The following is a 27300-nucleotide window of genomic DNA, read 5'->3' on the forward strand; positions in this document are numbered from 1 at the left end:
AAAACCCTATGGAGTATAGTTCTACTCTGACACACATCGTGTCTCCATGAATCAGAATCAACTGAACTACAACAAGTTTTTTATGATGCTTATATAGCCCTTTGCCCTCCTGTTGCCTTACAAAATTAATAAGACCTTTCTTCAGCCCTCTGAGTTGAAAAGATGGCATGAATAATGATTTGTCATTATTAATATGGGGCATATAAGTCAGATTTTTTTTTTTTTTTCAATAGTTGTCCTGTTAAAGGTTTTCAACTCTGGCAGCTCAAAAGGGAGTGTCTGGACCTTCAATATAAAATTAAGAGTTGGCATGTTTTCCTTGTGCATCAGTAGTATTTGAAGAAAAATCAATTTTTATTAAAAATTTTCAAATAAAATGTATTTCTATATTACAGAATAGAATGCAAATTTCACCTGAACTTTTAAGATAAAATAGGAAACTTAAAAGAAATTTTGTGTCTGAGTTGGCCTCTGTGGACTACACCTGCAGATCCCCAGGGAGTGAATACATATTCATCATCTTCTGCCTGTTAGGAGGACTTTGGTGAAAAGTCTGGGTTGTATTCAAAGATAATCCCTTTCTAATCCCCTTCCTTCAGCTCACATTTTAATAAGATATTCCTAAGCAACTGTAAGGAGTAAAGGCCTGGCAATCTACTTCTGAAAATCAGTCAGTGGAAACCCTATGGATCACAACGGTCTGATCCTTAACTTATCATGGGGATGTCTCAGGACGGGCAGTGTTTCATTCCCCATTCATTCCGTTTTGCACGGGGTCACCAAGAGTTGGAGGCAGATTCCATGGCAGCTAACAACAACAACAAGGAACTATAAACTTAAAGGGAAATGCTTTCAGGAACTTCCTGAAATGATAAGCTTCCTGGCCGACTTAGGAGGACACACTTCTCTTGGTCTGAGAAGATGCTAAGTGGAGCTCTTATGGATTGAATTGTGTCCCCCCAAAGTATGTATTGTAATTAGCTTGGCTTCTAACCAAAAGCTTGGCAGTTCAAATCCACCAGCCACTCGTTGGAAACCCTATGGGGTAGTTCTACTCTGTCTTACAGGGTCTCTATGAGTCGGAATCAACTCGAGGGCAATGGGTTTGGTTTTGGTTTTTTATGCCTGTAGTTATAATCGCATTTGGGAATGGGTTGTCTCTGTTATGTTAATAAGGCAGGATTAGTGTAGGAAGTATCTTGAGTCAGTCTCTTCTGAGATATAAAAGAAATTAAACAAGCAAGCGAGAGAAGTTGAGTTGGGGAAAGAGAGATTCCAAGCACGTGAAGACTGCCCAGGAGCAGAAGCTCAGAAGAGACAAGGACTTTCCTCCAGGGCAACAGAGAGAGAAAGCCTTCCCCTGGAACCGGCACCCTGAATTCAGACTTCTAGCCTCTTAAACTGTGAGAAAATAAGTTTCTGTCTGTTAAAGCCATTCACTTGTGGTGTTTCTGTTACAGCAGTGCTAGATAACTAAGACAGGATCCATTTGAGTACTTAGCATGCTCTCCTTAGTGAAGAGACTGTCAAGAAGAAAATAAACCTGCAGTCCCATGCATTTGAATTTGGCAGTTTCTCATTTGCCCCAACTTTGCAGCTCCATTTTATAATCAAGCTGTGAGCACATCTTCAGACCCTAAGTCATTTCAAAATGATTTTATGGTAGGGTGATTAATCTGTAACTTATTTTCTGCAGAGACCAATTTAGTTTTCTCTCCCCCTTCTTTATCCCCTGTCAGCAATTCTGTCAATATCACTTTGTGACCCTCTGCCATAGTATTTAATACAGAAACCTTCCTATCGATTTCAGCCATCTTCACACACCAAGCTTCTCAATTTTTTTTTTTTTTTTATTGTTTGAGGATATTACCTTCTGTGGTGAATCTAATCTTATGCTCACTGCATCATTACCTTTTGCAATTAAATTGGAGATTCTTTGCCATTTATAATCATTAGCAGAACTCAGGGGAGGTCTGGAGTGGGAGGTTCCATGGGGTCTATGGATTGTGATGAAGGCAGAGGGGGTGATTTCCCTGTTACGATTTGTGCTCATTTATCTCTGGGTCTAGCGGCTTTCACTAGCCATGGAAATAAATAGCTTTTATCAAGGGGCAGACGGTGGCAGAGCAAAAAGAAGAAGGGTTGCAATTACTCCTGCATCTGGAATTTGCTGCCTCTCCTGCCTTCTTTTTATGCTTCAATCTAGGAGCCCTTTAAAGGTGGGCAGCCAGAGAGTGTTATCTGCTTGACTTTATAGGGCCTCAAAGCATTTACATGTAATAACACCTCTTTGAATACAAAGAATATGCTTCAGGGACACATTTTTTGCTGTAAATTTTCTAATCAGAGGTTAAGAAAGTACTACTATACCCATTACTATCGAGTCAATTCTGACTCATACTGACCCTATAGGACAAAGTAGAACTGCCCCATAGGGTTTCCAAGGAGCAGCTGGTGGATTTGAACTGCCGACCTTTTGGTTAGCAGCCGTAGCTCTTAAACACCATGCCACCAGGACTGCAAAATATTTAGTGGATGTGCTATTATGTTCCCATCAGCAATGTATGAGTAATGTAGTTTCTCCACATCCTTGCCAGCATTTGGTGTTGTCACTGTTTTATATTTTAGTCACTCTGATAGGTATGCCCTTAAGGGCAAATGCTGTAGAACATCTTTTCATGGGCTTATTTGCCATTCGTATACTTCTTTGGTGAAATAACTGTTCAGGTCTTTTGCCTATTTTCTAATTGGATTGTTTTTGCTTTTGTTGTTGAGTTTTGAGAGCTCTATATATTCCAAATACAATTCCTTTGTGTCGGATATGTGATTTGCTAGTATTTTCTTCCATTTTGTCACTTGTCTTGACTTTATCGTCTTCTCAAGGTCTCTTGCAGAGGAAAAGTATTTAATTTTGATGGAGTTCAATTTATCAACTTTTCTTTTTATAGATCCTGCATTGGGTTTCAGGTCTACAAATTCTATGACAAGTCCTGGATCCTGAAGATTTTTTTGCATGTTTTTTACTACAAGTTTTATAGTCTTAGTTTTACACCGAAATCTGTGATCCAATTTGAGTTAATATTTGTGTGACATACCTACTCGGTCTTCTTCAACACCACTTAGGAGGGTGGTTGGGACACCTCATTGCAGCCAAGTGAGGGTGGAAGTCTAGGCTCCCTCTCAGCCTTTGCTGGTGTGCGTGGGAGTGGGGACATGGTTTTTTCTGTGATGTTTGTTTGAAGTAGAGCAGTTATTGTCTAAAATTCTTTTGCCTTGCTAGGCTCTGTCTTTCCTGTAACTCTGACTAGAGAGAGCAGGCTTTTCTTGTTTTTTGTTTGTTTTTGTCTACACCTGTTGGTGTTTTTAGGTTGCTGGCTTCTGTGGCTCCAAGGCTCAGCTATATGAGGGAAAACAGAAAACCCAGAGAACCAACCACCATGGCATTCCTTGTGTCCCAAAGTCCCTAACTGGTCTACCTTCTTCTCTGCACCTTTCAGAGTCTTCCTATGCTTGTTTTATATCTAATGTCTAGGGATTTTAGTTGTACTTAGAGTGCAGAAGACAGCAAGTACATCTGCTCGTCTTCCCTGAAGTAGAAGTCCCTAAGAGACTTTGAAGGTAATCTGTCCATCCATGAGTTGTTCTCCCCTCCCATCTTACTGATGCCTGAAGGTTGTTGATAAAATGAAAACTTTTTCACTGTATAATTAGAGGGAGAAGCCTTCATGTTCCAAATACCTGGTAAGTATGAAATAAACCCAGCAAGTGTAAATGGCCAGTGTCCGACCTTTCCTGTGAGATAGGAGTGAGGATAAAGAAAGAAGTAGGAGGAGACAGTAAGACATTTCATTGGAATTCCCCATCAAATCTAAAATGTGCCTTACACATGTATAAAAAGGATTTCTTGTGGGATTTTGGTTTGAGTTGTAACTATCAAACATCAGTCATGCTCCAAGCATACTAGGATGCTTGTGGTCAAACTGATTTGATAAATTAATTTGACAAGTATGTATCGAGCTATATTGCTTCTTCCAACAAATTGTCATTTCCCAGTAATTTTAAAGTAGTCCATTTAAAGAAAGAAAGACCTTGTGATCATATAATTTAACTCCCTCCTTTGACAGACGAGAAAAATAAGGCTCAAGGAAGCTAAGGAACTTTCTGAAGATGACAGTTTAAGTCTGAGGTGACATATTTGGGACTAGAATCAGGTCTCATTTGATTCCCACTCATTCAGCAAATATGTTTACAGAGGGCCTATTGTGTGCTCAGTACTGTGCTTATCCTCCAGAACTTGTGGCTCATTGCTTGAATATCCTGGATGATTAGTAATATTTTGTCTGTGACAGTGGATTTGATTTTTGGAAACAGTCAAAAGTTACTGGGAGCAAAATCTGGTAAGTAGGATAGTTAACCAAGGTTTGTAATGCTGGCTTAGTAGAAAACATGTTGAAACTTTATGAAAGCTGGCTTTCTTTGAGACTAATAAAGAGACTTTTCAAAATATTTTGAGCAATGACTTCATCATTAAAATAAATATAACCTTTAGAACCAAGACTTCAGACAGCAGTTATTTGAATATATATTTTAGGATATCTATTTTTTTAAAAAAGGCTATGATCCTTAAGAAATATGAAATAGAGTAATTTATTAAGATGCACATCTTAATATATAGCATAATACCTGTTGCCGCCTAGTCGATTTGATTCCGACTCATAGCGACCCTATAGGACAGAGTAGAACTGCTCCATAGGGTTTCCGAGGAGTGCCTGGTGGGTTCGAACTGCTGACCTCTTGGTTAGCAGCCGAACTCTTAACCATTACACCACCAAGGTTTCCAATATATAGCATAATAGCTACATATATCTTTTGATTTTGTAAATATATTGATGACAACTAGTTTTTTTGTTTTGTTTAATTTGTTTGTTTTTTTATTTGTTTAGCTTTCCAGTTAGATCTTGGGGAAAAAAAAAAAAAAAAAAATTGACCAGGCGTTGCTGTCTAACAAGTGAGCATCATACACACGAGTGTTTGTTTCCCAAGCTTTCAAAAGATTTCTTCCGGTCATGCAGAGTAAATGACACATTTGTTAATCTAAGTATATTTAATAAACAGGAATTGCTAAACCTCGGGAGGCTGCAGGGAGCTCATAATCAGTGGCATGTTTTGGATGCCCACCATGTCCAGGGCTGTGGGAAGTGTGAAGCGCTGCTGCAGCTTTGGTTACACAGTTATGGCCTCTGCCTTTGTGTAACTTGCCCTCTAGTTATACGGTCTATACTGTATAGATTATGCCTTCTATCTAAACTGTTAGGTTTGCCGGAGTAGGCCGTGATGAGCAGGGGCTCAAGGCTAAGGCTACGGAGGTACAAGAGAACAACAAGACGTAATAGGGAGACAGTTACACGCTCTGAGTGTTCCTTCCTGTGGTGGAGGCAGCATTATAAGCTTCAAAATTAAGTTCCGTTTCTGCCACTCGTTAATGGTATGATCTTGGGCAGGTTACTTGACCTCTCCAAGTCTCAATTTCCACCTCTGAAATGGAGGGAGCCCTGGTGGAGCAGTGGTTAAGAGCTTGGCTGCTAACCAAAAAGTTGGCAGTTCGAATCCACCAGCTGCTCCTTGGAAACCCTATGGGGCAGTTCTCCTCTGTTCTATAGGGTTACTGTGAGTTAGATTTGACTCGACAGCAACAGGTTTGGTTTTTTTTGGTAATGGAGGGGTCATAAGACAATTTACGCCATAGGGTTGTTGTGAACAGTGGAAATTATGTGAGGAAAGCACCCTCCACAGGGCTTGGAGCATGAAAAACACTTGGTACATACTTTTTGCAAGGAGCTCTGGTGGTGCAATGATTAAAGCACTCGACTGCTAACTGAAGGGTCGGCAGTTCAAACCCACCAGCCACTCCACGGGAGAAAGATGTAGCAGTCTGCTTCCGTAAAGATTACAGCCTTGGAAACCCTATGAGGCAGTTCTACTCTGTCCTATGGGGTCGCTGTGAGTCAGAATCAACTTGATGGCAGTAGATTTGGTTTTCGTTTTACATACTTTTTGAATGAATGATTGGAATATGTTATGGATTGAATTGTCTCCCCTAAAAAGGTATGTGGAAGTCCTAACCCCCAGTACGTATAAATGTGAACTTGTTTGGAAATGCTCTTGGAAAATGTTGTCAGTTAACATGAGGTCATACTGGAGTAGGTTGGATCCTAATCCAATATGACTGGTGTTCTTACAAAGAGGAGAAGAGACAGAGAGACAGACGCAGAGGGAAGATGGCCATGTAAAGACAAAGGCAGAGAGTAAAGTGATCTATAAGCAGGGAGCACCACTCCAGAAGCCAGAAGAGAGGCGTGGAACAGGTTCTTCCTCTGAGTCCTCAGAAGGAGTCAACATGGCCGACACCCTGCTTTCTGGAGGCAAGAACTGTGAGACAATAAATTTCTGTTCTTATGAGCTTCCCAGTGTGTGGTACTTTGTTGCAGTAGCTCTAGGAAATGAATACAGAATGGAACGGCTAGAATACATAATCTTCAAGCTGGGATTTATGTGTGAGGGTCGGTCACAGAACAGGAAGGCTTCCAGCAGGATCCTGTACAGAGGCAAGATTACAGAGGGGAGAAAAGAGATACCAAAAGCAACTTGCGTTTACTTCATAATTAAATTCCTTTCTCCCAAGTCAGCAAGTGATAATCACAATTCAAACATGAAAGATATGATGGGCTCTCAATATTGCTGTACTCCCAGTTTTTTAAGCCCTAATTATTCTTTAAAAAAAAAAAAAGAAATTTCCCTCTCCAAGGAATTAGATCCATCTTTCCAACAGATCACTTACGTTTAATTGATGTTATAGACACATCATATATATATATATACATATTCTTGTCCATCTTTGGAAGAAAATTTAAATAGGCATCCAGCACCATGGCCTTTCTAGTTCTGATCGTGTAGAACCTAGGTCAAGCCTGCATTTATGGGTGTAGAATATACTTTTTTCCTCAGGAAACAGAGGTTGGATTTTGTTGCAGCAAAGAGTGGAAAGAAAAGAAAACAAAACCAAACCAAAACCACAGCCACCAAAGAAAACCCTTTTATATGTTTTTGTCCTATAAATAGAATCCTTTTTTTTTTAATTGTACTGTAAGTGAAAGTTTACAGTTCAAGTTAGTTTCTCATACAAAAATTTATACACACATTGTTATGTGACCCTAGTTACTGTCTGTAATGTGACAGCACACTCCTTGTTTGGATTTCCCGTGTCCATTCAACCAGCTTCTGTCCCTTTCTGCCTTCTCATCTTGCCTCTGTACAGGAGCTGCCCATTTAGTCTCATGTATCTACTTGAGCTAAGGAGCACTCTCTTCACGAGTAGCATTTTGTGTTTTATAGTCCAGTCTAATCTATCTCTGAAGAGTTGGCTTCAGGAAAGGTTTCACTTCTGGGCTAATAGAGAGCCCGGGGGCCATGTCTTCCAGGATCCCTCCAGTCTCAGTCAGACCATTAAGTCTGGTCTTTTTACTAGAATTTGAATTCTGCACCCCACTTTTCTCCTGCTCCGTCAGGAACTCTCTGTTATGTTCCCTGTCAGGGCAGTCATTGGTGGTAGCCGGGCACCATGTGGTTCTGATGGTCCCAGGCTAATGGAGTCTCTGGTTTATGTGGCCCTTTCTGTCTCTTGGGCTAATATTTTCCTTGTGTCTTTGATGTTCTTCATTCTCCTTTGCTCCAGGTGGGTTGGGACCAATTGATGCATCTTAGATGGCTGTTTGCTAGCTTTTAGGACCCCAGATGCCACTCACCAAAATGGGATGCAGAACATTTTCTCAGTAAACTTTGTTATGCCAGTTGACCTAGATGTCCCCTGAAACCATGGTCCCCAGAGCCCCGCCCCTACTCTGTCTCTCGAAGTGTTTGATTGTATTCAGGCAATTTCTTAGCTTTTGGTTTAATCCAATTGTGTTGACTTCCCCTGTATTGTGTATTGTCCTTCCCTTCACCTAATATAATTGTTATCTATTATCTAGTTAGTGAATACCCCTCTCCTCCCTCCCCACCGTCGTAACCATCAAGGAATGTTTTCTTCTGTGTTTAAACCTTTTCTTGAGTTCTTATAATAGTGGTCTCATATAATATTTGTCCTTTTGTGACTAATTTCACTCAGCGTAATGCCTTCCAGATTCATCCGTATTATGTTTCGCAGATTCGTTGTTGTTCTTTATTGTTGTGTAGTATTCCGTTGTGTGACTATATCATAATTTGTTTATCCATCTGTCCATTGTTGGACACCTAGGTTGTTTCCATCTTTTTGCTATTGTGCCTTTGAATTTTAGTTTGTTTGTGTCTTTAAGATGTGTTTCTTGTAGGCAGCATATAGATGGATCATGTTTTTTTAATCTAGTCTGCCACTCTCTGTCTCTTTATTGATGCATTTAGTCCATTTACATTCAGCGTAATTATTGATAGGTATGAGTTTAATACTTTCATTTTGATGTCTTGTGTGTGTGTGTTGCTTTAGCTTTGATTTATTTTTCTGACTTCCCTATCTGGGTTGATATCTGGTTGCTCCATCCTGTGTTCTAGTCTTGGGTTGTTATCTTATGTTACAGACTTTCTAACCAGAGGACTCCCTTCAGTATTTCTTGTAATTTTGGTTTGGTTTCTGCAAATTGCCTAAACTTCTGTTTATCTGGAAATGCCCTAATTTTGCCATCATATTTGAGAGACAGTTTTTCTGGATATATAATTCTTGGCTGGCAGTTTTTTTCCTTCAAGGCTTTGTGTATGTCGTCCCATTGCCTTCTTGCCTGCATGGTTCCTGCTGAGTAGTCCGAGCTTATTCTTATTGACTCTCCTTTGTAGATGACTTTTCGTTTATCCCTAGCCACTCTTAAAATTCTCCCTTTATCTTTGGTTTTGGCAAGTTTGATTATAATATATCTTGGTGACTTTCTTTTGGGATCTACCTTATGCGGGGTTCGATGAGTATCTTGGATAGATATCTGCTCATCTTTCATGATATCAAGGAGGTTTTCTGCCAACAAATCTTCAACAATTCTCTGTGTATTTTCTGTTATCTGCCCCGCCCCATTGTGGTACTCCATCACTCATAGGTTATTCCTCTTGATAGAGTCCTACATAATTCTTAGCGTTTCTTCATTTTTTAAAATTCTTTTATCTGATTTTTCATCAAATAAATTGGTGTCAAGTGCTTTATCTTCAGTCTCACTAATTCTGACTTTGATTGCCTCAGTTCTGCTCATATGACTTTCTATTGAGTTGTCTAATTCTGAAATTTTATCATTAATCTGCTGGATTTCTGATTGCTGTCTCTCTGTGGATTCTTGCAGCCTGTTAAATTTGTCATTATGCTCTTCTGTAATCTTCTTAAGCTCCTCTGTTGCTTTGTCTGTGTGTTCCTTGGCTTGTTCTGTGTTTTGCCTGATCTCCTTCCTGATCTCTTGAAGAGTTCTGTATATTAATCTTTTGTATTCTACCTCCGGTAATTCCAAGAAGTTCTCTTCCTCCAGAAGATTTCTTGATTCTTTGTTTTAGGAGCTTGCCGAAGCCATCATAGTCTGCCTCTTTATGTGATTTGATATTAACTGTTGTCTCCAAGCCATCAATAAGTTATTACATGTATTTATTTTATGTTTGCTTACTGTATCCTAGCTTCTTATTTTGTTTTGTTTTGATATGCCCAAATACACTGGTTATGTGAGCTAGTTTGATTATTGATGCCTTTGAAGCTCTGACATCTTGTCACTAGGTGGTTAGATCTGTTGCTAGGTATATGAGCCCAAGAGTCTGTTTACTTTTCTTGTATGGATTCAGCTCAGGTATCCAGGTAGTTGGTCACCAAGTGCGTGGTGCAGGTTCTCACCTACAGTCCTAGATGAGCAGGGGTGATTGGAGTAGGCACAGGTATCTGGCTGCAATAGGGGGTCACGTGCTGAGCAAGGCAGGGGGCTGACAGCTGCCCCTGAGTGTCTGGGAGGAAAGCGTGTCCCTGTTCCCTAGAGTGTGTAGGTGGGTGGGTTTTGCAGCCAGACCATAGGCACCCAATGCTTTTCGACCTGTGTCACAGGTGGCTAAGTGGCATGGGTGGAGCCACCAGTCCTCAGGCCCCTGATGTGGGTAGGTGAGGAGCCTACTTAATGGGCAGAGCAATGTCAAATATCACAAACCTGCCACTCCACCATATAGCTGATATAGTTGAATCAGGTATATACCCTGTTGTATTGTGCCAACGAGGGCTATTTAAATGGGCCTACACAGATCTATGCAGGGGTGAAAGGCATTCAAAGTCCGTGGACCCCTTTATGCCTGTGCCTAGGCAAAGGAGCTTTGCCTACCCTGAGTTTCTGACTTAGGGAAGCTGGCAGATTATTTTTTCCCTGTTTGTTAATTTGTTTCTTCTCCAAGGTGGGGAGAATGTTCAGGGTGCATGACGGGTCCTGCTTCTGGCCCAGGGGATGTGGCAATCGCTGAAGCCGGCCCGGGACCCGGTGCAGAGTGGGAGGAAGCACATAAATGGGAGAGAAGTTCTTCCCAAACAGCGTGTTTTTTGATCCATGCTGTGGGTTAGATGCATGTCGTTATCTTTTGCTGATCAAGCGCCGCTTTTCAACTCGTTCTGGAGGCCTGAATAGACTCTCTGCTGCTTGATCTCTCCCGATGTGGAAAACATGTCCTGAGTATCACTGTTTGCTTCACTGCGCACTCCAGCCGATCCAGCCTGCAGGATGCTGGTTCCCACAGGGTTAGGTCTGGCAACTCCTTGCTGCTTCCAAACCATCTGTTCTTCCCCTGCCACTCAGTCCAGTTCCTCAACTTTGTCTTTGATGTTCAGGGCTCCTAGATTATCATATATAATGGATTCACTTGTTTTTGGGGGTCTTTGGTGTAAGAGGGACCACAGGAAGCATCTGACTACTCTGCCATCTTGGCCCCACCTCTAGAGTCCTTTTTGAAATAAACTATAAAGTAATACATTTAAAACTACATCAAATTCCTCTTTAAATGCTGGGTTACTTCTTTCTAAATACAAGTAGAGTCTACTTTTCCAGATTCTGCTCTCAAAACCTAGCCAGTGCTTTAGAATGTGGAATACATCTTCCATGAGAAATGATGTTAGTGATGGTAGTTAGGAGCCCGGGCCAGCCCCTCTGAGTCTGTGAGTTCAGTGTGAACCACATGTATAGTGCCACACTCAGGTGACCAAAGGGCCTGCCTACCTGTGTGGCCACATTACTGGGAGAAATGCGTTTGGTATTCCAGCTGCAGATGGGAGGATCACCTCTCTGCCCTTTCTCCAGGCCCCCATGTGATGCAGCTCCCTCAGTCTAGAAACAGAACTTCAGCACATTGGTGGTTCGGACAGGTCAGGAGCCATGGCAGCTAAGGTGTCCTGCCAGCGTAAGCCAAGTTCTCAGCCAAATTTCTCTCTCTCTTTTTTCCTTTGCTGTTCTAAAGGCAGGGATGGGCCTTGGGGGCTGTCTTAGTTACCTAGTGCTGCTGTAACAAATACCACAAATGGATGTCTTTAACAAACTAATTTATTCTCTCACAATCTAGTAGGCTGGAAGTCCAAATTCAGGGCATCAGCTCCAGGGGAAGGCTTTCTCTCTCTGTCAGATCTGGGGGAAGGTCCTTGTTGTCAGTCTTCCCTTGGACTAGGAGCTTCTTCACACAGGAACCCCAGTCCAAAGGACGCACTCTGTGCCTAGCACTGTTTTCTTAGTGGTATGAGGTCCCTATGTCTCTCTGCTCACTTCTCTCTTTTATACCTCAAAAGAGATTGGCTTAAAGTGCAACCTAATCTTGTAGATTGAGTCCTGCTTCATTAACATAACTGCCAATAATCCCACCTCGTTAATATCATAGAAATAAGATTTACAACACATAGGAAAATCACATCAGATGACAAAATGATGGACAATCACACAATACTGGGAATTGTGGCCTAGCCAGGCTGACAGGTATTTTGGGGGACACAATTCGATCCATGACTGGGGCTGTTTTGCCAAATTCCACATTTACCACTACCATCTTTGGCTTTCAGACGATGATGGTGATCATTCTTCCCTAGCACTCTGTGTGTTAACAACATCATCAAGGACCCAGGTACTTTGCATCTTTCTGCTCTGCCATCCTCCATATGTCACTGTTATCTCCATCATGATGTTAAGATGATTGCAGCCATTTCACCCATTGTATCTAGACCCCTATGACATTCAGCAAAGACGAAATCAGATTTCTCCATGCATCTTTTTGTTTGTAAGGGAAGCCTTTCCCAGAAGTCATTTTGTCCTGTTGCCCAGACATGCTCACATGTCCGTGCCTAAACAAGTCATTGGTAAATCAGAGAGTCCATCATGACTAGCTTACGCTCGTTCAATCCTTGACTTCAGGAAGGGGTTTACTGTCTGTAAGCACATGGCTATGCAGGCCTTTGACAGTGTGGAAGAAGGATGTTAGAATGGGCAGTGGTCATGGCTGTTGAGTAATCAAGCAACTAGCAACTTCTACCACAGCAGTTAAAGGGCATGGGTATATAAGTTGGGACTTGCCTATGCTGAATACTTTGTACACTTTAATAGAAAAAACCCTGCTGTTTCTTAGCCTTGCTGTTCTCCTTCCAAGAGGATGGTGCTTAGTTTTCTCAGCTGGTCTTCCATTATCCTCATTATTGATCAGCACAAATATTTTGTCTATTGTATTCAAGGTACTGTGTTCTTGTAGTGATATTCTTCTTCACCAAATTTGGTTACCTTTTCAGCTGTGAGGCTTTTGATTTCAGGAAGTGCAGCTTTTTTACTTTGGAAATTTTATGCCAAGACTCTTAAATGTGCCCCACATGAACTGCTAAAGATGATGCAAGTCACATCATTTTGTTCATTAGAAGGTGTATTCTTTTGTTCATATCCTGGCATTAGTAACATCTCGTTTGAAAAGGTTTGTGGGATGCCTTTAATCATTCCTTTCGGACTGAGAAGCACTGAATATTTCCCTTTAATGCTGAAAAACAGATTACCACGTGTGTTGCACCCCATGGAGTTCTTCTGAGTTCTGTCTCCATGTCACCAGGAAACAAAAAAAATGTGATTGATTAACCTTACAACTTATACCATGCTGTCTGCCCTGAGTAGACCTTCAAAAATTGATGGTGAAATTTCTTTCAGGTTTTTATTAAAATTTACCTTCCAGACTTTTCTCTGTACCTACAGACATAAAGTTTTCATTGCCCTGGGAGTACATACATTAGAATGAGCAATGGCATAGAACCAGGAGGCAGATCCTGTTTCTGCCACTAGCTAGCTGTTTGACCGTGGTGAGCTACGTAGCTCTCTGGGTTTTAGTTCTCCCATCTGTGAAGTAAGGGGGCTGGACCAATTCTTTCCCCTTACCTCTGGTTAGGGCCTTGTATTAGTTATCTATTGCTGTGTAACAAATTATCACAGTCTTAGCTCCTTAACTAACACATTTATTATCTCAGTTTCCGTGGGTCAGGAACCCTGGGCTGACTTGGCTGGGTCCTCTGCTTCAGTGTCTCAGGAGGCTGCAGTCAAGGTGTCAGCCAGGGCTGGGATCTCATCTGCAGGCTTGACTGGGAAGAATCTGCTTCCAGACTCACTTGCATGGTTTTTGACAGGATTCATTTCCTTCTAGGCTGCTGGACTGAGGGCCTCAGTTCCTAGCTGGCTGTTGTCCACAGGTCACTTTCACCTCATTGCAACGTGAGCCTCCACAACACAGCAACTTACTTCATCTAAGCCAGCAAGATGGAAGTCAGTCTTCTACAATCTAGTTATGGAAGTGTCACCCCCTCCACATTGGTTAGAAGCCAGTTACTAAAGGGACAGGGATTATACAAGGCCATGAAGACCAGGAGGCAAGGATTCCTGGGGGCCATCTTAGATGCTGCATTTCTGCAGCATCCAGCCATACCTGTTTTACAACCCATCTTCCTCACTGCTAACAAATTAATCTTCCAAAAACCGTGCTTTCTTTATTCTGTTCTCCAGCTCCAGGAAGACCAATTGTCCGATTCCTCTGCCTGACTTAGTCTAGACCACCTTACCTATTCAATTTTGCCTGGTACTCCCAACATGCCAGCCCCATTCATTCAGGTTTATTTATGTTACCTATCTCTCTGCTTTTGTTTACGCTTTTGTTTTTGCCAGAAATATCTTTCCTCCTCAGTTTCACTGATTTAAGTTCTGTTTAGCCTTTAAAGCCTCTCAAGTCCTTCAGCCTGAAGACACCTCTCTTCAGTTATTCCAACATGAATATGTTCTACTTTCTTTGAAATCTCTTTAAACTTATGTTACCATCTGTATCCTGGCTATGTTGTTTGTTAGCTAGGTTTTTTTTTTTTTTTTAATTGGACAATTATTTAATCTCTCAGAGCCTTGATTTCCTTATCTGTAAAATGGGGGTATTAATATCTGTATCATGTGATTATTAAAATTATTTCACAAGGATACAAACGTAAAATGCTTATCATAGAGTCTAATAATTGATAATTTGTATTAATATTACTAAGTTATGTATTTTCTTTTTGTTGACTTTGTCTACATCTGCAGCCAGATGTCCAGTGCCAGGAGAGCAGAGACAATGTCTAATACTTATTCTGCATTTACCTTAGCACTTGGCGTAGAACTGGAGGACTCAGTAAATGCTTGTTATCTGTTGCATGGTTGAATTGGTGGTTCACTAAATAATGAATTATTGTTTCAAAAATCTAGAATAGTCTGTAGCTAAAGTTTAGAATACCTTTTATGCACTGTGAGTTTTGGAAGCAGATGGTGCTTAGTTTTGCTGACTTAACTTTTCCAAGGAGTCCGTATGTAGTTGAAAGTAGATATAAATGCATAGAGCTTTGGATGACAAAACAGTTCTGTTGAGGATTCAACTTGGGTTACTTTGCTCAAGGTTACAAGTCTTTCTCTTTTGAAATGGTTTTACGGTGTTCTTCCCACACAAGACACAGAATTAGCTTGTCTAGTTCACTCAGTTGGAACTTGTATCATCTATCTCCTGAAAATATGACGTTATGTTTTTTATCTATATGAAGAATTTGACAACGTGTTTAATAGAAAATTAATTAGAACAGTGAATATTTATTAACTAGAAAATATACTCGAATCCTTTCATAGTCTTGCTTGCTAATCTTGTATATTTTTTAGCATATTTGGTAACAGCAATGATTAATCACTAATTTGATGGCTAGGTCTTCAGACAACTGAAATAGCATCTGGAAAAATTGTGTTTGACTGTGTCTTAGGCTGGGTTCTCTAGAGAAGCAAAACCAGTAAAGTGTATATATATATAGAGAGAGAGAGAGATTATACAAGGAAACAGCTCACATGATTGTAGAGGCTAGAACGTCCCAAGTCCGTGGATCAGGGTAGAGGCTTCTCCCAAGTCACACAGCTGCAGAAGCTGGCAAGCCCAAGATCGGAAGGTCGGAGAGCAGGGCTCCTGCTCACAGGCTGTGCAGATCGACGAATCCCAGGTTCAGCAGATAAGCTGACAGCTCAAGTCCGAAGAACGGGAGATGAGATGACAGGAAGCAGCTGCAGGATCCAGAGAGAGCAAAAAGCCAGAACATCTGCTTATATACAGATGCGGGCCACACCCCCAAGGAGACTCCCTTTCATCTGACTGGCCACTAACAGCATATTCAATCATGGGAGTGATTACATTAAAACACGGAGAATCATGGCCCAGCCAAGTTGACACACAATCTTAACCATCACGGACTGCTGCTTTTTTTTTTTTTTCCCTAAAGGGGCTACTACAGAAATATTTCTTAGTTCATATTGTCTATGTAGAAATTAAAACATTGAATGTAGTTATAAATTGCAAAAGTTAAAGCCAAAAATTAGCTCACTTTTTATCCTAATAATATGTATTTTAGAGTCATTTTTAGTTTTTGAAATAATATTGCTGATTCTCCTGTTTAGGTAACTGTATTGCAGCATTGCTGTTAGAAAGATTTTTTTTTGACCTTACCCCAAATTGGCTTCTACTAAACATTTTCATGTGGCTTAGAGTATAGGTCCCATGTTGTTAATTTCCTGCCGTCATTTTATTTTTTCAAGCATGGCTTTGTGATCACAACTCTTTTTTTAGTCTCTTCTGTGATTACCTGCATGCATGCTCGGCATAGTTACCTCTTTGAATTTTACTTAGAAATCAAACCTTCCTTCAATATAGTTGCCTGTGTTTGAATTTGTTATGATTTATCCAAGTGTCTTAGTGTTTCTAGGGACCCAGACCTCCCATGTGCCAACGGAAAATAGTTACACCCCTGCAACTGAATTTTCATGTGCTGTGAAGGTTTTGAAAAGAAAGGAAAGTTGTAAAATCTGATACAGTGAAAATGAAAGTGTAGAAGACACCTATTAATTTTTTTATTAATAGTCCTACCGCCACCAGGCCTCGTTCCATGCACATAATTCCTACAAAACCTGCCGTATTCTTTATGACTTCACCCACTCAGCCATGCCTGATTGTTCCTGGGTGGGCACCTGACCCAGGCTGAGCCAGATGAAGTTCTTCTCCAGGAGGGTAAGCTCAGTCTCTCCTTGGATGTCTAGTTAGAAGGATGCAAAAAGGATGCAAAGCTTGCTTTGTTTCAGTGTCTGTACTAGTTTTTAATGTATCACTGTATTCAATTTGAAGGAGCCCTGCTGGTACAGTGGTTAAGTGCTTCTCTGCTCATTAAAAGGTCAGTGGTTAGAACCCACAAGGTGCTCCAAGGGAGACAGATGTGGCAGCCTGCTTCTGTAAAGATTACAGCCTTGGAACCCTATGGGGAAGTTCTACTCTGTCCTGTAAGATTGCTGTTAGTTGGAATCAACTCAACGGCAACGAGCTTTGTTTTGTTTTGTTTCTTTATAGAGAGGAACAGAGATGAGGAATGTAGAGAGAATCTTTATGATGTTTGAGCCCTAGTGCTAATCATTCCTAAAATCCTCCTACATTTCTACTTAGTTTTCCTGAGGCACTCCAGTTTTTTTATACTGAGTTTCCTTTTTTGCTCAAGCTAGTTCACACTGGGTTTCTGTGAGAAGCATATGGGCAACTGTGACCCGCTTTACATGTGCTGCAAGAGATCCTGGTAAGAAAACACAGACTAGGAGTACTGGTTTGTCAAGGGAAGTCCTTTTGCACGTCACTGGCAATCTGCGCATCCTTTCCCTTTCCATACTCGCATTCTGATTGATGGCATACGCCTGGACTCTTGTTGTAGTCACTGACGGGGGTGCTTGCCTCCAAGCTATGCCCCTCTAGTCCCTCTGCATACAGCTGCCAGATCCATCTTCCAGAAGCAGGACTCAGGCCATGTGTCCCTGCCCCACTTACAAATCTTCAGTGGCTCTCCACAGCCTGCAAACGCTTCAGCCTGATTTTCATCACCACAACCTAACTGCCTAGCTTAACGCTAATATTTTTAAGCCAAAGAGGACTGTTTGCTATCCTCCATACATCTTTGCATTCTTCTGGTTTCCACCTTCTGTCCTCAGCCACGCTTCCTCTTACTTTTGCCTTTGGATATTCTGCACATTCCCGAAAGCCTATCTCAAATGATACCTGCTCCCTGGAATCTTCCGGGTTTTCCCATCGAGTCGAATGTGATCTCTTCTCTGAATCCCCAAAGCACTTGGCACTTCTCCTTTCATTCTACTTTGTATTCTAGTGATTTACTCCTCTTTGTGGCTGCTAACCGAAAGGTCAGTGGTTCGAACCCACCAGCCAAGAGTGGTGGGTTTCTCTGCAGGAGAAAGATGTAGCAGCCCACTTCCATAAAGATTACAGCCTTGGAAACCCAACGGGACAGTTCTACTGTGTCCTGTAGGGTAGCTGTGAGTCGGAATCGACTCGACAGCAACGGGTTTGGTTTTTTGATGTCACCACCATGCCCAGCACAGCACCCTTCACACAGTAGTAATGCAATAAATGTTTCTCAAGTGGAACAGAAATAGCCATTCAAGCTTTTATGGGGAGAGGATTAGTAAAACAGATTTTTGTATTTTGTGTTAAGAACATATATAACACAACATTTACCAATTCAACACGTAAAACAGTTATTTTAACTTGGATACTATAAAACCAAAGCCCTCAGCCTTTTCCTGAGAAGTACTTTTGATTTTCCACCACGTCATTGGATTGTGGGGAAGATTGGGTGGTGTAGGGGGTGGGTAGTGGAGCTGGGTACTGAGGGGTTGGGTGGTGATCATCAGAAGGATTGCTGGTGAGCAGGGGGAAGGAGCGAGGGAACAGCCAACAGCTTGGAGGATCCTCACTTTCTGAGAGTGACGAGTGACGGGGCTGCATGCCAAAGCTGTGAGGTCTCTACAGCCTAGACAACACTCCCACTGCTGAGCAACGGGAATCCACGTTCTCGCCGGCATAACTGAGAGTTAAGCTACTACCTCTGGGTTTCCGGTGGCTCTCACATTCTCACAGGGTGTGTCCAGGGTGGGGTGGGAACAGCTTAGCCAAATCTTTGGACGCGTGGGGTGTTAAACGCCCCCTGGTGATGTGACATGCGCCTCCTCTGGGGTGTTGTCTTCCTCTCCCCTACCCCTAACTCCTAACGGTGATCCAAATCCTTACCAGATCATACCCAGACCCTTTGAGAATGTGGGGGGCCTCTTCCTTTAAAAAGAACAAAAGACTAAGGACAAACGCTTAACTATGTGCATAGCCCTCGTGGCTCAGTGGTTAAGAGCTCGGCTGCTAACCAAGAGGCCTACAGTTTGAATCTGCCAGCCGCTCCTTGTAAACCCTATTGGGCACTTCTGCTGTGTCCTGTAGGGTGACTTGTGAGTTGGAATTGACTCGACAGCCACGGGTTTGGTTTGGTTTTTGAAGGGTTCAGAATCACTGTTCTAGCCTGCTCCGTTAGTGCTAGGTTAGCGGAGTACCAGGACGTGGCCTTTAGGCTCTGGCTGAGCACAGTGAGGCAGAGGGAGCATCTCTCACTGTCCGTGGGCAGGAGGAGTGAGCTCCTGGTTAGCTGCTGATCCTCTCTGGGCCTCTCCCAGCACTCTGCCCTCTGTCTGTAACAGCGCTTACCCGGCAGCTCTTTAGTCCACCAGTTTGTTCATCCTTGAATCTCTGGCTCCTGGCAGCGCCCCTGCTTGGCAGCAGGCCCTCCGTCAGTAATGTGAAATGAATGAATAAAGCACCAGGCCCATAGGACCCAGAGTAGCCACAGGGGACCCCTACCTGCCTTTCTAGCTACTCATCTACCTTGTCCTTTCTGGGACTGTTTAATCAGAGTTCTGACACTTTTTAGAGCTGGTTGGCTGTGTGGCCTCTTCAGTTCCCCTCTCAAAAATGCTGCAAAGAGTACAGGTAGTTTTAAAATTAAAGTGAATTGAGTGATTGTAGAGTTTTGTAACCCTGTCAGTAATCACTGGAGTCACGGTGTGACGGGGAACTTAGCAGGGAGGGGTGGCGGGGTGGGGGAGGCCTGGAACACCCTCTCTTGTCGTTAGAAGTCACTATATGAATAGATATTTAAACTCAAAATTGAAATAAAGATGTGAGCAAGTGGGATATGCCTTTGGGCATCAAAGCCCAGGCTGGCTGGTGGGTGGGGTGGGTGGGGTGACCAGACAGCCTCATTCCCAGTCTCACAGCCAAGAGCACCTCTGTTTCAGGTATGTGCGGGTTTTGATCCCCAAGAGGCAGTTCCCAGTGGATCTAGGCGAAGTTTCCATCAGTTAGCTCAGTGGCCTACTGAGGTTTCAGTTAACCTCCATGGAAAGTACTCAGAGATCTTCGAAATAGAGCGGGGGTAGGGGATGTGTATTGAAAACAATATTCGATTAAGTAAACTATGTTTTTCCTTTTGGTGTTCCAGAATTGGTCCTGTGTACTTTACTTGCTTTGTCTTTGAGTAAGGCCAGATGTTTGAGTTATTTTGTTTTTTTTTCGAGTTTGAGCAGATTCATCATGTACTTGCAAGCAAGTCCTGTCTAATAGAGAATCTATTAGAATGCCTTCTGTGTCTTGCTGTGCTCAGTTTTATAGTGCTGTTTTTGTCCAAACTGCCCCCCACCCAGCCCCGCCAATAAGGTTCAGACATTCTGGACTTTTAAGGGAAGAAAACAAAAATAGATCTTCTTAATTCTTTTCAATAATACCCTGCGAGGACAGAATAGCCTCTTGCATTTTCTGAAGAGGTCAAAGTACTTTTCTTTTCTTCTTCCTCTAAAAAACATTACCAAATTCCAAGCTGGCCAGCTCAGCATCTTTGGAAGGAAAAGGACAACTGAAGTTCACTTCGGGACGGTGGAGCCCACATCACAACTGTACCCAGGTTGCCACAGCAAATGACACCACCCTACGAGGATGGGATACTCGGACTATGAGGTCAGTGACACTGGAGTTGTCATTTGAGAGGGGAGCAGGAACCCGTGCTCTGGGTTCTTCCTCCTCTCTCTCTTCCATTTCCTTTCTCAGTGAGCAAAACCATGACCATGATGGAGATGATTATAAGTCAAATGCATTTGGGGGCACATGGTTGGTTTGTCTCCATCTTACTTTTGTAAAGCATCATAAATCTTATTTTGTTTCTTCACCCCAAATTAAGCCAGCACATCCATTGCTGTGGAACAGTTATACCTCAGTTGATCGTTTAATATTCCATATTGATATTCCTTAAGCGATAGCAGTTTGTAATGAAAATTAACATCAATGCTTGTGCACAGTTCATGAGTGCGATGGTGACCGTGGAATGCTCTCGGTCTCCATGATTAACAACTAAAAGTTGACAGTCACAGTCCCTTTGATTCAGTCTCTCTTAGGTAGTTGTCTCTGGCTGTTTCTGTGCCTGCAAGATACATGCCTATGGGTGATCCTATTTTGTCATTTAAGTAATTATAGGCAACAACCAACAATTTAATGGAACAAATAAGAGCGATTTTTCTGTTCCAGTTGTGATTTTGATAAGCAAAGGAGTGATGGTGTGCATATCTGTTGTCATGGCAACAGAAGCCTGTGCAAGCTTTTTTAAGATACAGTTTATCCCCTCAGCACACCATCATTTATCACTAAGCTGAAAAGATGGATGTCTTGTAATAACTTGTATTGCCTTTAAGGGTGGGGGCACAACTTTAAATTTAGTTTCATGGCTCCTCTGAAAACTCAGGGGCTAATAAATAATCAATTGCCATTTTCTCACCTTGTGCATACTGTACAAAGGGTTTATGCAGTTTTATAATCGGAAGCTGAGAGCCATAGACTTATGTCATGATGAATATCCTGACTCAAGTCCATTTCTCCACGTCCCATGGTTATCTTTTCCACATTGTTCTTTAAAGGGATGTGAGGCATTTTACTATCTAAACACAAGAAACTCGAAGACTGACATTATGGACCAAAAAAGAAAGAAAGAAATGACACCACGGGTAGCTTTGGACGGCCATATGTGTAGTTAACTCGTTTTGCCCTGTGCTGTCTCTTTGTGAGGATGAGCTGACTTTCACTGGGAAGCTGGACCTCAGGAAACACAGGTCATAGCTCCTTCTCACTGACTATTATTTCTCTGTTTGCTAACTAGCAACACTGGTTTTTGTTTAGCCAGGATGCTTTTAGTGTTTCTTCTAGAATTTATTATGCTTTTATTGAAATAATTCCCACTAGAGCATGCAGTAAACCTTTAGTAAATGCTTAGTGCATGCATGACTGTCCATCCAAATCCGTAGGACTTTGCCAAATTTTTAATTTTATATATTTGCCTATTTGATTTGGAAGATCTTAAGGTTTAGGGTGTCTCATTTTAGGAAAAAAAATTAGGGTACTGGAAAGGTAGGGGATATAAAAATGGTTCAAGATTTAAAAATGATTCAAGGATAGAAAATCCAACGTGGGGGAGAAAAAAGATGAAAGGAATTGAGTTTATCTACCTTGGAGAACAGAGAAATGTAAGGTCACTTAATAATGGTCTTCAAATATGTGAAAGATAATTACAAGGAACAAAAGTGCCCAGTTGTACACCATCCCCATTGAAGCTATAAAGAGTGAAGAAATTAAATTATTGGAAGGGAGATTTAAGTTTCACCCAAGGGAGGGATGTGGAAATGGCAGTGTGGCACGTCGGCACATAGGCAGGCAGGAAAGAGTGCAGGCGCTCGGCTGTGGCCCCAGTGAAGAGTAGACCATTACTGACCCAGGAGGCCATGCACCACCCTCCACCCTCACCAGATGACCTGCCCGCCTGTTTTGGGTTTATGAGATCAGAAGGAGCCATCGTAATAGGTGAAATGCTCTGATCTCAGACCACAGGAGGAGCTGTCTGAAGTTGTGGAAATCAGGGCTTCGGTTATGTTCGTGCGTGCGTGCGTGTGTGTGTGTGCACATACCATATAAATGATTATGTGACTAGAATTCAGCAACTCTCTCTATTTGAGTTTCCTTGTTTTTATAATGAGTGAATTACATTGGATCATCTCAAAGATACCTTCCAGTGTTGGCATCCTGGGCAGTGTGAATAGATAAAGGACAAATCCAGCAATAACAAACACTGACTCCTTTTTTTTCCATAGTTTTTCCAACCTTTTCTTCCTGTTCTGTATATACCTCCCAGTACCAAAAACAATTATTTATTCTACCTTTTCCCCTATCCTTTTTCCTTTTCCCACCGCATCCTTCCAAAAACTTGTCAGGTGTCCTACCCAAAAGCCTGTCTGAGCTTCTCCATGGCAGTCACATCCCCTCTGGCACATTCTCATTTTCAAGATCCCCAGTAACGTTTCTGACAGCTGGAAACCACTATCAATTCCACAGCTTGCCCAGAGGATCACAGATACATTCCTGAAAAAATTTAGAGCATGCGTTACAGTCATTATGGCCGCTCAGATGAAGGCTGCCAAGCTCAGCTGGCATCCACAACCACTGTTGGTGCCCATGCTCAGCCTCCTCGTGTGGGGGAAAGGCAATCCCTGTAAGCCAGGAGCGCCACCAGCTGGGATTTCCCCCGAGCTCAGATGCCAGCGGTAGGACCACCGTTATTGCCAGAGCTGGGGGATTAAAGACGTTACTAGGAAATTGATGCCTATCTGCAGAGTTCGGTGGCTTTTCCTAATCCATTTAATATTTTTACATGCTTTTCTTTTTTTCCTCCCCTCAGCCAGATATACTGCATAGAGAATGCCCACGGACAGCTGGTACGGGACCTCGACTTTAATCCCAATAAGCAGTACTACTTAGCTAGCTGTGGAGACGACTGTAGGGTGAAGTTCTGGGACACTAGAAATGTCACTGAACCTGTGAAGACACTTGAGGAGCATTCCCACTGGTAGAGTGATTTCTTCGCATGCTGGTTTAGGGAAAAAGGGATTATTTAATTTATTTTGCTAATTACTTTACCATTTAGAAAGGTATAAACTAGCTTAGTCTGTGCTGCTGTGAATCAATCGACCCAGTTTTATTTTTCCTAAAGAAACACTGCTAATTCCAAATCTGAGTGTTAGTGATTTATAAACTTAGGAATAGCAGAAAAACGTTAGATTCTGTTTTCTATTGAAGCAGTGCTAATGCTGGTTCAAGTATGCAGAAATAACTGTGCACAGGTGTTCACTGCAGCATTGTTTGTAATATAGGAAACCTGGACACAGCCCAAATGTCCATCAGTAGGGGATTGGTCAAGTAAATTAAGTGGCATCCATTCAATGGAGATTATGCAGCTGTCAAAAAGAATGAAGAGTATATGTATGGACATGGCAAGATGCCCAAGATCATTCATTCTTTCTGAAATATTATTTGCATGTTTTACCATATGCTGGCTTTTGCTAAGTAAGTGAAAAAAAATCAATTTGTAGAATAGTATGTGTAGGATGAATCCATTTTTTCTTCAAAGTATATAAATGTTTGTGTGTGTGTGTGTGCGCACGCATACAGACGGAAGTGTGCAGAGAAAATGGGGAAGTAAAAACCAAACTATTACCAGCAATCCTCTGTCAGGCAGGGAGGGCCATGCTGCACTTTACTCTTAAGGTCTGCATCTTTGGATTGTTTGAATTACTCATCAGAAGCTGTATTGCTTTTGCAATCAGAACAAATACTAATTAAAAAAAAAACACCCAAATATTAGTGTGCAGTTTCAATAAATTTAATACATTGCTATAATTTACTGCAATGCATGTAGAAATGTTTAACTGTTCTCCTTAGCCACTCCATAGAGCTGCACCTCCATGTGCTAGATTTTCACACCCTGTGCCCTGACTCCTCCGTGGACCTGGAGTCTGTGACTGCTTTGGCCCCGATTTGAAGGCAGAAGCTGACCAACTCCCTGGGCCTGTGCGTGTGTAAGAAAGCAAGCTGAATCCTAATGGCCAAAGCTCGAAGAACAATTCTAGCAAGACCTGTCATTGCCCTTTTGTCTTAGGGACCTGTGGCAGCTGCTGGTGGGGAGGCTGTAGTAAGATTTTGTTTGATGTAACAGATTGTCTCTAATCCGTATTTTGCTTTTGGGGGAGTTTTGGTTTTTAGAATTTTGGAAAGCCTGTCTGGATATTGAGCAAGAAGCCTTCTTTTTTCCTCTAAGGGTTTATACAAGCAGTCTTTTTTTGTCTCTGTTTGTTGGGATTTAAGATAATATTTTAGAGAAACGTACAATAACTTAACCCTCTACCGAAAATTACCTCAAGTCAAACCATGTAATTTGGGATTGATTTTACAAAGCAATCTGTGATCTTGATCCCGGTTAAGTGACTATCCTCAGATTAACTTCATGGTGCAGTCTGAAAACTATTGACATCGAATGGTCATTTCAGCAGCCGCTCCGTTGCATTTGGCAGGGTGTGGAATGTCCGCTACAACCACTCTCACGATCAGCTGATCCTCACGGGCAGCAGTGACAGCAGAGTCATCCTCTCAAACATGGTGTCCATTTCCTCCGAGCCCTTTGGCCATCTGGTAGATGATGATGACCTCAGTGATCAGGAAGAACACCATCAAGAAGAGAAGTAAGAACAAATTATTTTAAAAATTTTGGAGCAATTCTCAAGGATGTGTGAATTTTTCTTTTCTCACAAATAATGTCTTGATCTAGGTGATTTATCTAAAAAGTATTTACTTAAGGCCGACATTCTCCTTTCTCACTGCATTTATGGGGGACTCACAGTTCTGGGGGTCATTAGCACAATAGCCTGATTATTGGCTCCCAAGACAGGGAGGCATGGACATTGAGTTAGGTAATGCCTCCTGTTTTTTGTTCTTATTAAATGCCATATATAAATTTTTGAAAACTGTCGTTAGTCTTCAGACTGAACTTAAACAATAATAACAACAAGAACTAACATTCATCTCATGTACTTCGGACGTGTTATCAGGAGGGGCCAGTCCCTGGAGAAGGACATCATGCTTGGTAAAGTAGAGCGTCAGCGAAAAAGAGGAAGACCCTCAACGAGGTGGATTGACACAGTGGCTACGGCAATGGGCTCAGATATAGCAGCGATCATGAGGATGGCGCAGGACTGGGCAGTGTTTCATTCTGTTGTACATAGAGTCACTATGCATTGGAGCCGATTCAATGGCACCTAACAACAACAAACATTCATTAATCCTCACAGTCATCCCCGTGAGATAGATATTATTAGTATCCTCACTGTAGTTAATTTAAACATATGAAGCTCAGTGTCGTTGAGTGATTTGCTCAGAGACACTTAGCTAGTTAAGTGTCAAGGCTGGGACTTGAACCCAGTCCACTCACTCCCAAATCCAAATCCATTCCCTGGTACTACTTTGCCTCTAGACACTATGTGAAATGTAGTAAACCACAGTACGTGTTTTAATAGGAACACCATCTTGTTTGTATATTTTTTCAAAAATACTTTCCTATGTCTGATCCTAATAGCATCCACCATTGGGAGATAGCTTGGGGCAATACCCTCTTGATGTTGGAACTCAGGGCCTCCCGAGACACACAGGGCGTCGGGGACTTAGGTCACTCCACTGGTTAGGGACAGAGCAGGGGTATGTCCTTGTCTCAAGGCTCTTTCAGGGGCTCTGGCTGTAACCCAAGGGCGGACTGATTGCCAGCAATGGGCTACTCACTTGCTTTTCTGAACAGTGAGGAAAATGCAGATAAGGCCCTGTTGTCTTTTGCGAATAATAACCAGTTGCTGTCGAGTTTATTTCGACTCATGGCAACCCCATGTGAGTCAGAGTAGAACTATACTTCATAGAGTTTTCAGTAGCTGATTTTTTAGAAGTAGATCACCAGGCTTTTCTTCTGTGATATCTCTGGGTGGACTCACACCTCCAGCTTTTCCATTAGCAGCTGAACATGTTAATCATTTGTACCACCCTTGTCACCAACAAAACAAAACTAAAAAAAAAAAAACTCACTGCCGTCAAGTCGGTTCTGACTCATAGCGACCCTGTAGGACAGAGTAGAACTGCCCCATAGGAATTCCAAGACTGTAACCTTCATGGAAGCAGACTGCCACATCTTTGTCCTGTGGAGCGGGTAGGTTCAAACTGCTGACCTTTCCGTTAGTAGCCAAGCACTTTAACCACTGCGCCACAGGGCTTCTGTCAACAATAGCACATATTAAAAGGAAACAATTTCCATTTTTCTTGGGTAGATTTGCTTTCACCTGTGGCAACTACCCCCATACTACCTGAGTGAGCGTGCTTCAGGTCTTACCACAGAGAATGCCAATTCCCATGATTCTAGAAGAAGGAGTTTCTGGAATGAAATCCAGTTGAATTGAATAGTTTAAATCATTCAAAATGCAATATGATTTCATCATTCTCTTTAGAGATTCCTGAGTTCTTTCTCTACCTATCCGAGTTTATTCTAAAATTACTTTGTGAGGAAATATCTTTGGAGCTTTGCAATGGCAGTTTACCAATTTGTTTGTCCCTTGACTTTGTTGCTCTACCGTTCCCATCCTTAGAAACACAAGTCAACCCAGAAATAATCGTTGACATAATTGCAGTGGTTTCAGCCTAGCAATCTGCCGTTATCCAGTCTGGAGTTTGCCTTCTTTACCGTCATCTCGTCTCGAAGCCACAGCGGGTGTTCCTGGGTTCCTCTGGGTGTCAGGGCTCTGTTGGAGGAGAAGCCTGACCGTTCCCTTGATTGGACGCTGTGTGGTTAATTGGTGTGCTGTCCTCCATGCGGGTGGTTTCAGAGCGGCCGCGTCCGGGAGGATTGACGCACTGGCTTGTTGGGCGGGCCTAGGCATGATGACACTAATGCTTTTTTGTTCTAATAATTTCTTAGCAATCTTAATATCCATTTCCTGCTTCCATTGTTTGTCCTCA

The 27300-nt window shown here is 42.1% G+C and overlaps 1 protein-coding gene across 4 annotated transcripts in view; it reads left to right on the forward strand.

Moving 5' to 3' along the window:
* The window catches only part of EIPR1 (EARP complex and GARP complex interacting protein 1), a 173364-nt gene that overhangs the window by 141105 nt on the left and 4959 nt on the right, over positions 1-27300 (forward strand). For 3 of the 4 annotated variants that reach the window (XR_002823551.1, XM_023728295.1, XM_023728296.1), the window contains 3 exons: positions 20261-20397; positions 23156-23323; positions 24825-24992. Coding sequence is in view for 3 of the 4 variants with exons in the window: in XM_023728295.1 (XP_023584063.1) it covers positions 20261-20397; positions 23156-23323; positions 24825-24992 (473 nt within the window). In the remaining variant the exon portion in view is untranslated. The remainder of the gene's footprint in view (positions 1-20260; positions 20398-23155; positions 23324-24824; positions 24993-27300) is intronic. The other variant, XM_023728297.1, reaches the window with a different exon arrangement.

The sequence above is a fragment of the Trichechus manatus genome, unplaced genomic scaffold, assembly GCF_000243295.1.
Source record: "Trichechus manatus latirostris isolate Lorelei unplaced genomic scaffold, TriManLat1.0 scaffold00023, whole genome shotgun sequence".
NCBI classification, from domain to species: domain Eukaryota; kingdom Metazoa; phylum Chordata; class Mammalia; order Sirenia; family Trichechidae; genus Trichechus; species Trichechus manatus.